The sequence below is a fragment of the Nicotiana sylvestris genome, chromosome 2 (genome assembly GCF_000393655.2).
Source record: "Nicotiana sylvestris chromosome 2, ASM39365v2, whole genome shotgun sequence".
In the NCBI taxonomy this organism is placed as follows: domain Eukaryota; kingdom Viridiplantae; phylum Streptophyta; class Magnoliopsida; order Solanales; family Solanaceae; genus Nicotiana; species Nicotiana sylvestris.
Window position 1 is genome coordinate 174,077,327 of NC_091058.1, and position 12,125 is coordinate 174,089,451.

Sequence of the window (12,125 nt, forward strand, 5' to 3'; positions counted from 1 at the left end):
TATCCTTAAAATTACGTATAAATTCAATTGTTATTTATTTTAAGCGTAAACATCTATTTTACAAGATAATAATGTGGAAACTTTGAATTCACAAAAAAAAGTTAGAACTTGGGAATAATTAATTTGTTAAATAAATTAAACAATTCAGACTGCAATAGTTAATGTAATTGTCTAATAGAGGCAGTTTGTTATCGTTACGTTGTAATATACTAGTAACATAATAACTGCCCTTTATGAGATGTAAAACTTCTCATTTCTCTCCCACTCTCCTGTTATTCTCTTTCTCTCTCTCTCTCCTTCGGCATATCAATCTCTCCCCATTGAAGAATAATCTCAGATTCCAAAGTAAGAATCATCAATCAATGTTATAATTACTTCAAATTAGGTTATGTTTTATTTTTTTCAGCTGAATATATCAGTTATTTTCCCTCTTCTTAATGTTTATTTCAATGCAATCATTATTTGATGATCTGGGTATTTTATAGTAACATTCTTTTATGAAGATTATATCTTTGTATTTGGGATTTGTTGATTCTTGGAAATTATCTGAGTTTTGTATATTCTTGATATTCTGGTTGGCCTAATTAGTATGATTACCATTTATGTCATATGGGTTTGTTGTTGAATTTGACTGCTTCTGCCCTTTTTGATTTATGGGCTTCTGATGCTACCAATCACTTGAAAGTCTGTATCTTGTCTTGCCAGCAGCATTTTTTGCTTCTGCTTTGGATTGATGAAAACAATCTGTTTTCATAAATTTTTGAATATACACTACTGCACATGATGCATTTAGTGTGATAGAAAATGCTTCCCACGGTAAATGTTTAACTTTGAGAAGTCGCTTTTAGGACCATTTTTAAGTTTTGGTTGATATAGAAGTTTGTTGTACGCGGTAATCCTACAAGGTGTAGGATAAGGCATAAAGATGGTGCCTTGACAATACTTTTGAGTATTAAAGAAGCATTTTTTGCTTCTGCTTTGGATTGATGAAAACAATCTGTTTTCATAAATTTTTGAATATACACTACTGCACATGATGCATTTAGTGTGATAGAAAATGCTTCCCACGGTAAATGTTTAACTTTGAGAAGTCGCTTTTAGGACCATTTTTAAGTTTTGGTTGATATAGAAGTTTGTTGTACGCGGTAATCCTACAAGGTGTAGGATAAGGCATAAAGATGGTGCCTTGACAATACTTTTGAGTATTAAAGAAGCATTTTTTGCTTCTGCTTTGGATTGATGAAAACAATCTGTTTTCATAAATTTTTGAATATACACTACTGCACATGATGCATTTAGTGTGATAGAAAATGCTTCCCACGGTAAATGTTTAACTTTGAGAAGTCGCTTTTAGGACCATTTTTAAGTTTTGGTTGATATAGAAGTTTGTTGTACGCGGTAATCCTACAAGGTGTAGGATAAGGCATAAAGATGGTGCCTTGACAATACTTTTGAGTATTAAAATTGACAACAATGTCTAAGTGACTAAGTGTTGATCAAATTAAGTAATATGGCGTAAGAGTTGGCATATTTGAATAGGAAATGACTACAGGTAACCAAAAGTGAAAAGCATCCCAGGAAAATATATCCAACCATGTCAAAGACACCTAGAGAAAACAACAAAGGAGATTCGTATCGATTTGATTAATTTTCTCTTTCTATGCAATAGGATTTTAGGACTTTTCAAATGCTAATTGAATGCCCCTGTCACAAGGAGTGGAGCTAGAACATCAGTTACAGATTCGGATGAACCTAGTAACTTTTGCTTAGACCCTGTATAGTATTAGGAAATGCATTAAATATGCATAATTATTTAATTACGAACTCAGTAACTAAAAACGAGCTATGGGTTGAGTGGCAGTTCAGAACCCATAAACTTCAAATTTTAGCTCCTCCTCTGGCTGTAACATGCCTATCTTAAGTGATTCAGGTAACTGACTCATTATATGTGGGTTCTTTACAACAGGTGGTCAAGTTGAAGGAGAACAGTTTGTTAGAGAGCAATGAGCCAGCGCCCGTCTGCACTCACAAGACCAACTTCAAGTATGATCTCACTGCTCTATCGAAATTCTGTTTCTATGCTAATTTAGCACTGTATTAGAGTAGTTGTTTCCCTGCAACCATCTTATTGTGTCTTATGTGTTGTTCAAGATGTATCTGGAAACTACATTCAAGAGACTTATTGTGAATTGCATTATCTAAGCTTAATAAAACTGCAAGTTTATAGTGCTTCATATGAATGTATAAATAAATACTTCTCAATTTCTGGGACGATAAGTGTTTATGTGAAGTAGCTGCCTGTAATTACAGGTACATGCAGATATGGTGGCAGTTGAATATGATTCATGCTGTTTAACGAGTTAGCTGTAATAATGTAATCCAAATAATATATCAGTCCTTCTCTAGGGCATCATGCCATGTCGTTGTATTAGAGGAAGTACAAAACAGCCATTCGATTAGTAGCGGAACGAGAAATTTGATTTTTAATGGAAACTTTGTGCCTGCAGTTCTTGCACATTTATGGGCATACTCAGGCTCCTCATTGGTTATTAACAATTTAAAATGCTCCTAGGAGAATATCATGCACACATCAAACATATCCTGTTTGGTTCTGGTTCATGTTCAATTTCTTAAGGTTGTGGCGGTGAGCTACAAAGGCCTGGTCATTCAACTGAGTTGTGAAAGAGAATGTTGAAGAATAATGCGAGGTTTGTCCATAGAACACTTCCATTGAGACTGGAGAGACTCATTGTGTTCAACATGGGGTAAAGAGGTCCAGTTCTCTTGCTTTATAACAGAATTGGAAGCAGTAGGTGGATCTTCTACAATCATGTTTGGTCTAGAGAGGCTTATTGCTGCCTGATTCATATTTCTTTTATCTCTACTGTTGTTTAATAGATAGGTTATCTGTCTCATCTTAGAAGAAGTTCACATGAAAGTTGAAATGATTAAACCAAAGAGGAATAACGTATTAGCCATGTAGGTGGATCCCATGTCTGTAGTGAAGATTTGATTGTTAGACCATTTTGAGCGACTGGAAGGTATGCACTTGTTTTTTGATGCTGCTGTTTACTTCACAAAATTATTGACAAATACAGATCCATTTAATCGAGAGTAAAACTAAACCCTGCTTGTCAGAAAAATAAATGAGTAAACACCCTGTTTATCTTTTGATGGTTACTCGACTATAGTTTCTACAACTTTGCATGTTGCTAGATGGCAGGAGTCCTTTTGTGAGAAAAATGAGGATTTGGAGTTATAACTTTAACTTCGACATACAAATTTTCTTGTCCTCTTATCATAAAGGAGAGTTTGTGTGGTGCACTGACAGATTCTTGTGCAGTTTGAAATAGTTCTATGCTTCTATTTCTTCCAACTAACTGCTGTGTTTTGTTACAAACTGATAATTTGATCTTTATTGGTCTAAGTGTATCATGCTATAAGCTACTACCTTGTCGTTGTATAGATACCTCCAACCTGTCCACTCTTTGAACAATTAGAATCTATCTTTACTTCTTGTGTGATGGTAATTCTAAATTTTCAGGTAAAAGAAGATTGAAAGATCTTTTGCTTCAAAAAGACAATCGTGTATGTGCTGATTGTGGTTCTCCAGACCCTAAATGGGCGTAAGTGCACCTGATGCCTATCTTTCTATTTGTAGAAGTGTAGATGCTTTTTGGATAATAACAGGATAAGAAATGCATAATCCACATATCTAACGATTTTATAACTGTATTTTATGAGCCTCTCTCTCTATATATATTTGAACTTTTAATATTCTTTTGTTTTTTGTTTTCTGAGTTTTGTCACTTTTTTACATGTAGCTTTCTTTATTATTTCTCCCTATTCTTCTATAACTCCTGCCATGTACATCGTGGAGCTGTTCCTTTGAGGACTGTAATTTTAGCTAGCAAAGCTTCCCTCATATAGAGACCACCTGTATAAAGATATTTGTCAGATTAAGTGAATAAAAAAAGTTATTAGATGTAAAGGCATTTATTCCAGTTCAGTGACCAGCATTGAAGGTTAGCAAGTAAAGACCATATTGGCAAATCATAGTAATGATATGGTGAGAACAAATTCATCTGTTGTAATCTTGGTAAAGGACAGCTTGACTCCTTCCTGATATAAGCTTCTGGCCTTAACTACCCTGTTGGTGTAGCCTGTTACTACCATACCCCAGTCTATGGATCATAACTCAAGCCATCGATTTAGTAACAATTAAAAGGTAAACAAAATAGGATGGTGCAGATAAGGAAGAATAAACTTAGAGGTCCAGACATACAATGTCAGTTATTCTTGGAGAAAAAGTAGTGCCTTGGTCAGAGAGTATTTTAAGTTTTAAGTGTGTGTGTAAACAATGAAAAAAGACGGGGAATAGGATACAATGGCTGAAATAGCTGTTTCACTTTAGCAGTTGGGGACACGTTCCAATGATCCGTCCAGTTGAAGAAATGGAGGGACTGCATTTGGCCCCCTGGGCCAAGCCAGTCTTGACTCCCTAAAGAAGGCTAGGGCCAGTTCTAGGCCCCGCTTACCAGGTCTGGCCGGATCAACTTACCGTGATGACCAGACCATTTTGTTATGTTTAGTTGAGAAAGTACAGAACATGATGACATCGGTTCAACCTTAAAGGGTGTTTATTTAATTCCTGTGTGCAGTTTCCCTAGACTTCTTTCTCCCACTAAAGTATCTAATTTTTGAAAACTAATTTAAGAAAAAGAAATAGAAACTATAATTAGAATAGAAGGGAGCATAAGTGATACAAATATCCCTCTGGTTGTTTCTGTTCCAAGTATCTCAAAGTAATTTTTCTCCTTTCTTCCGTTTCTCTCCCTTATTTTTATAGTGCTTACATTGTATTCCTCAATCCCAGGTCGACCAATATTGGCGTTTTCATATGTTTAAAATGCTGTGGTGTGCACAGAAGCCTTGGAACTCACATTTCAAAAGTAAGTTTTCCAGGCCAGTTGCTGTCCATATTTCCTCTTCTCTTTAGAGCTGATGCTGTCCATGATTTACAGCTTGAACCAAGCTTTTTTTTAATTGAGATGCATATGCAATTTAGTTTTATGGATTTACTTTTTCTAGGCATAGAGCCTAACATCCTTTTTTCCATTTTCTTCCTAATTGACTGCAGACTGATGTTTTGATGTTCTAAATTCTGTAGGGATTGTTACTATAACCATTTCCATGGTAGCATAAAACCAAGTTCTTTAACCAAGTAGTTTAACTAAATTGGTGGCATGGAACCATGCCATTGCTTCCTAGCACTGTCAAATGCTAAAGTGTTCTTTTTTTTTTTTAACCTTTATTCTTTACTATACCACGCGGCACAAGCATGCCTGGAAGTTTGCGCTCATTTTCGTTAAAGAAGGAGAACAGGATGGCAAATAAGTTAATGACTGATCACTTTACCTTTCTGACCCATAATTTACTGCTGTTGGCAGGTTTCCAGCTATATTGTCCTGCTAAACCCTATTGGAAGTCATTGAAACATTCGAATTATACCACAGATGATACTTTTAATTTCTTATATCACTTTTCCAGCATTACATCAAAAGTTGAACAAGTATTTTTCGTTTCGTGCAACGTGTTCTATCTTATTGCATCCTGGCACATGCTGCTCTGCTAATTGTCTTCAGGCAACCTGACTACAAATAACTCTCCGATCCTGCAAGTCTCTATGTGTTTCAATATTTCTGGATGTGGGCAGTGAGTTATACTGACTAAAAAAGGTTTCTGTTACCCAGGTTGATTTTGTTTTTAAGTTAGACTAGGATTAGTGAAGCACTAAATTTCTCAGTTTCCTTTAGCTTACTGCATAGCAGGTAGCCAAGGATATAGACCTAGGAAAGGTCATTCCCTTGCCTTAACTCTCTACTTTTTCTTCTAAAAGGTCATGTAACTGTAATTCTGAAATTGTCGAGAGTGTAGATCATGTTTCCCTGGTGCATTTTTATTCCCTTCCTACATGGGAAACAGTAATATTATTCTTATAAATGCAAACTCTGAAGTCTGATCTTCTTGCAATTGTATCCCTCCATCTTATGACTATGATGTTGCAGGTTTTGTCTGTGACATTAGATGAATGGTCTGACGATGAAATTGATTCAATGATTGAGGTTGGAGGTAATGCTTCGGCAAATTCAATCTATGAAGCTTATCTTCCTGAAGGAATTTCAAAGCCAGGACCAGATGCCAGCCACGAGCAGCGTTCTAAATACATCAGGTTAGATCAGATGTCGAAGTGTTGTTCTTTCTATTCATCTTTATGACTTAAAAGCAATTTTTATCCCTGGATTTCAGCCTTCACGAGCTTTTCCTCATCAAATGTTGTGTCAATTATCTGGTAAAATATTGATACGTCATACGTGGGCTTGGAGATGAGACATGAGTATGTAGCTTCCTAAATGAGGACTTCTCGCTATTCAATTATTCTCCCCATCCTCTTGAATTTCCATCCTTATCTTTCCTGTCTTCATCTGCTCCTTGGCCATGTCAATTAATGGCATTCTTGTATCCTTTTGGCTACTATCATACTATAATCTTCATGTAAATTAAATGTTACTTTCTGGTTGTCTGTGCCAAATTCAGCAAAATTCAATGTCCATTGGTTCTTATAGAAAATAGAAATTTCTGAACTTAGAAATTATATAAAAATAAAAAATAAAAATAAAAATTCATTTTCTAACTATTAAAAAGGTGTCTAAAAAAATAGTCATAGATGGATCTGTTTGACTTGTAAAATAACGTTGGTAAAGGATGAAGGCGGTTGAAATACATGGAAGGAAGTAAATAAGTTCTGAGATATGTATGTGATATGGTACTTTTACGATAATACTTTTAAGTTACCACAACATTATTGGGAGCATAACTGATCTGATATATCTCTCTCACTCACCAAAGACAGAAAATGTTATTTGTTTACTTAACACCTTCACATAATTATGTCACGGGACGACTCCATGGCGGCAGCGGCACACAAATAGCCCCTGTGGCACCCATAGTCTACAAGCCAGCCTTCACTTATCTTAGGTTTCTTGGCATGACCTTGTGCCCATCGTGAAGCTTTCTTCAGAGGCTTGGCTTCAACTGTGTCTCCCATTTCATGTAGCATATTCCTGGCACACATCTCATATGCGAGGTCTCGTCTATAAGCACACCTGAAGATGGCTAAGGACATGCTCATCCCACGCCTGGCATTGGACGTTGCTCTCGGTGCGCACAGTCCAATCCTCAATCTTGACACTTGTCTTGTGCTTGTTGTGGTGCACATGGCTTTTGCCAGAATAAGGCAATCTTTAAGTCTTTGGCCTATGTTATGTGCGTCCGTCAAGAAACCAGACTTGATAAGCATATTCTTCAGCATCTTAGGAAAGGGTCTCTCACCAAAAACCCAATTCGATTTATAACTCGAGAACATGTGGCATGACACTCATGGCATGCATGCAGCCGTCGCCCATAGGCTAGGCCCTCGGGCTCACCCCAAGTCCTGGCTAACCTCCCTCGGCACTCTTCTGACATGCTATAACATCTCTTAAAGGTCGTTGCCTCCTGCATTGCCCCTTTGCTAGATGCTCCTCTAGCTCAATGTCAGCGAGCTGTACTGGTACTTGCGTAGATTGCCTGGCTGTGCAGCGTTATGGGCACCAAGTCATCAGTGAAGGCAGCCCATAACAGTTATCTTGTTATTCTGCACAACTACAATTGGAAACTGTCTTCTGTTACATGTCTGTTTCCTGCTACACAGTGACTTCATTTCTTATCTCTGCTCTGCATTCATTTAGTTCTTCTGTTAAGTTTTTTGGTTTGTCAAAAGTGAACTTTAGGTATAACTAGTACCATATGAAATTCATAAAACATTCATATCTAGCATTAATGCTTAGTCCTGATAGCATCCAGGAGACATGCTCATATTGCATTCCCTGTGCATGGCGTTGGGTGATTGTACTCTCTAGACATTTCTGATCTGTAAGATATATGAAGCAGTCATGACTCATATCCTTCATTTGCTCCTTTGATTCTTGGCTTTTCTGTGCTGCTTACTGATGAAGGAACAAATAAAAGCCTTGAGTAATTTTTATGTGAGTTGTAGGTCTTTTTCATTGATGTAAGCATGTTTTTTTTCTAAAGGTCTAAGTATGAGCGTCAAGAATTCTTGAAACCAAGCTTGCGTATATTGTCAAATCCGAAAAAAAGTTCTCTTAAAACAAGTTTATCCAGCAAGATCACGGACAGCTTTCGAAGTTCAAGTTCGAGTTCACAAAAATCTGTAAGTTCTAAATTTCTCCCATGTACCAATCTTCATCCTCTTTCCAGTTAACAGTCTTCTACTTCACAATGTTGGACTTTTGTGGAATAGTTGATAATATCTATGACAGAGTGAATAAGTACCTCACTAGGGTATATTTGTGCATACTTGTTGATGTGTCAAAATATATCTTGTGGTGTCTGAGACATTCCTTTTCTAGTTGAGGCTAGTGGTGGTCAAGAAATTTATATTTGTTTGTAAATATGTACTTAATCCAACGAGCAGTATATTATTTTGCATAAATGTTGAAAATATCATTAAAAGGGTCACTGTGCTTTCGTGATCATTTCTGCTGTTAATGCTCAATTTGGTCACAGGAAGGCATGGTAGAATTCATTGGAATGCTGAAGGTCAAAGTAATTAAAGGAACAAACTTAGCCATCAGAGATATGCTCTCAAGTGATCCTTATGTTGTCCTGGCTCTTGGCAAGCAGGTTAGTCGTCCTTTGTCATGGTATTTGATTATGGGGATGAAGAGAAGGAAAGGGTTTGAAGCCTTTGTTCTTGGTCATTGAATAAATGAATGAATTTGGTAGAATTTCCTGATAGTCGTCTCCCTTATTTTGAAGATCCTGGCTTTTCCCCTTGTTTTCTACATGATGTGGGTAGAATGTAGTATACAGAACATCCTTGTGTTTTGCTTGGCAAGTTTTTAGACCTTCTGATGCTGCATATTCCTACTTATACGTACTCTTTTGAAGGACTGACAAGTATAAATTGGTTCCGTGTGTTTCTCTCTCTTACCTGGTTCTTTTATTCAGAAAGTGCAAACAACAGTCGTAAAGAGCAATTTGAATCCAGTTTGGAATGAGGAACTAATGCTTTCAGTTCCGCAAGATTATGGGGCTGTAAAACTGGTAATAATTCCATTCCACCTTTCTCGGACAATATTGAGTAACCATTCTCTCCTTTTTATTTTCCTTCTTCTCGGTCTGCGTAGTTTTATACATATAACTCTTCAATGATTTACTTCGATGATGCCGCATAAGCAGCTTGATAAGAAACAAGAAGTTCCATTTATTAATTATAGAAGATCAGATATATTGCTTGGTTAGCATACTTGGATCTTTATTGGCTTGAAGCTGACTAGTGAACACTGTACATCAATTGACAAGTATGTCATTCCTCATTCACTGTTCAGAATATGTAATTACTTCTGATTGCTGAATGGGTTAACTTTGATTCATGGAGCTTAATGGTGTTAGAAAGATGAAAATGGTGGTGTAAAGTAGAAAATTATTGCAGTTGATTGGTTGTCTTCTTCTGAGCAAGTTTATGGTAATTGATTTTCACGGTTGACCAATGAAGCAGCACCAATCAGGTTTTGGTAGAGAAATATACTTGCATAATTTTGTGAGGCCATTTACTGTAAGATACAGAGATAATTATTGACTGGAACTGCATTGCCTTGTTTTAATTATACTTTGTTTAGAACGATCTAATGGGACGATCCTAATTTTCGGAGACTTAAAAAGCATTGTCACAGATTTCAGCTTGAGCTAGAAAAATGGAAAAAAGAAAAAAAGCAAACACATATTGTACTATATTTTAAACATCAGTAAGCCTTATAGAGACTGTTGCAAGCATGAAATCTCATCAGAGCTCCTGCTCTGCACCGCAGTCTGCACCAGCGGTTTTTAATGCAGTAACTGAATTAACGACGCAGGGATTTTAGAGTTATATTACAATTTTGATGAGCTGCTGTTACCGTCATCAGAGTTACTCCAGCATAATGATTTATTTACTTCAGCAGGCAATAAGTATTACATGTTATAGGTACACACTTTGGTTCTGGCATTTCAAGAGTTACTCAGAAGTGGTAAATCAATCACACAGTGTCCATAGTAGAAAGAGAAGGCATTAAGTATCTTACTTTATGAGACTCAATGTATAATTTTGCATCACTTTCCACTTCTTTCTTCAACTTTTTTCCTTTGATATGCTTTTCCTATTATACGAATTCGTGTACTTCGTCCTTGAACTGAGAATCTGTTTCTATCTTATTCCTACTTTGAGCAAAACAGCAAATCTGTTCAACTTATTTGCTTTTTGCTCAGTCTAGCTAACCAGCAGACAAGCTTTTTTCCTGAAATAACCAGTAGCTTTTCTTGTCAATTCTTGTCTATAGAGGTAAATTAATGCTTCATTTATATGCATTGCCTATGGAACTTCATTTCAGAAGGGAAGTGTGATTTTTTTGGTTGTTTTTTTTGGTTATGTGTAAGAGCTATTTTCCTGGTAATACTGACAGTATTTATCCGGTCAAATGGATGCCTGAACTTTTTGTTCAGCCACTTGTTTGACTTTCACAAAAGCTATTCGACTAAATAAAGTCCATTGCCCTCTGCTTTGATCATTTGTTAGAACTCAATACTGACACACAAAACTTACAAATCACTAACTTGCCGCTTCTCCTTTTATTTCTGGAAATGTTAAGCTGGATCCTTACTCTTGTCTTGCATTCATTTGGTTATGCATCAATTAACCATTACTCTCTTCTCTCTTTTTACTTGGAACTGCAGCAAGTGTACGATCATGATACGTTTTCTGCTGATGATATAATGGGGGAGGCCGAAATAGACATCCAGCCTATGATAACCTCTGCAATGGCATTCGGAGATGCTGGAATGTTTGGTAACATGCAGATTGGAAAATGGCTAAAATCAAATGATAATGCCCTAATGGATGATAGCACTGTAAACATCGTGGACGGGAAGGTGAAACAAGAAGTAAATCTTAAGCTGCAGAATGTTGAATCTGGAGAACTTGAACTAGAATTAGAGTGGATCCCTCTTGACCAATAGGTGTATATAAGATTTTAGAAATTTTTGCTATTTCCCTACCATTTGCATTTTTGGAAGTAGTACATTTATGAACTTTTGAATCAGAAATATTGGGTTATCCATGCTGTTGTATTCTCCTGCACATTCTATTTGTTTCTTAGTGTGTGTTTTCTTGGCTAAATTATGCACATGAATCCAAGTCATTTTGGGCAAAACATGAAGAGAGCTAGTAGCAGAATTGATCAACCGGGGTTCGCATTGCTCAAATCATAATATATACTTAGCAATTACCAAGGAGTGTAATGGGATTCCTTCTTCCGAGCTCAGGGAAATGGAGAACCTTTGGCTATGTATGTCTTTTGTTGGTATGAATCCTCTATAAACGTAATGTAAAAAGTCAGGAGCGAGTCTACCCTGCAAAGCGGCTTGTCGCTTATCCCCATTTGAAAATGAGGAGATCCGACGTCAAGTGCAGGAATTGCTGTCAAAGGGGCGGGGAGGGAGAGTCGAATTTTCCATTTTTAAACAAATGGTTGAAGAAAGTAACAGCTCATTGACATGGCTATGCAGTCAACTAATAGTGTGTTCAAATCTATGAATGGAAATGCTAAAACCAATCTAATGAGAAATGTTTGCCAACAATTGTAATGGGATGGTACTAGGGATCCGTCTTTCCTAATGAGAAGGGATTTTCATTATGTGACATGAATTCCAATTAGTGAGGCATCCGGTTTTGAACACCGGATGTTTAAAACTTTGGCCATCCGAACTCAATCACGCTGGCTCGGACTTTGGATTTGGTTATTGGGGGGAGGGAACCGTGTTCATTAATAATTGGTTCTGAAGAAACCATGTCCATTATCAATGTTCATTTGGCTTTCTCGCTCTTATAATTTTTCGGGAGCTATGTTGTTTTGCTCTTTATCGATAGAAACGGAAATGGAACAAGGGGAAATAAAAGTAAAATAAATAAATAAATGATTGGGTGGGGAGCTTATATATATTATGGTGCCTCAGACTCAATTACC

At 36.7% G+C, this 12,125-nt stretch overlaps 1 protein-coding gene across 1 annotated transcript; it reads left to right on the top strand.

Moving 5' to 3' along the window:
• The first annotated feature begins 217 nt into the window (after positions 1-217).
• Positions 218-11,278, top strand: LOC104248387 (ADP-ribosylation factor GTPase-activating protein AGD12-like). Its single transcript, XM_009804639.2, has 9 exons — positions 218-345; positions 1,967-2,043; positions 3,545-3,626; positions 4,877-4,952; positions 6,069-6,232; positions 8,137-8,275; positions 8,632-8,748; positions 9,076-9,171; positions 10,837-11,278. The coding sequence occupies exons 2-9, from the start codon at positions 2,004-2,006 to the stop codon at positions 11,116-11,118; spliced, it is 996 nt and encodes a 331-aa protein (XP_009802941.1). The 5' UTR covers positions 218-345; positions 1,967-2,003; the 3' UTR covers positions 11,119-11,278.
• Positions 11,279-12,125: the final 847 nt, after the last annotated feature.

Excerpts from the sequence above, each read along its gene's own strand:
- LOC104248387 (XM_009804639.2), top strand. The coding sequence starts at position 2,004 with ATGAGCCAGCGCCCGTCTGCACTCACAAGACCAACTTCAA. Across the intron at positions 2,044-3,544 it reads ACTCACAAGACCAACTTCAA|GTAAAAGAAGATTGAAAGAT; the intron begins GTATGATCTCAC and ends CTAAATTTTCAG. Across the intron at positions 6,233-8,136 it reads CAGCGTTCTAAATACATCAG|GTCTAAGTATGAGCGTCAAG; the intron begins GTTAGATCAGAT and ends TTTTTTCTAAAG.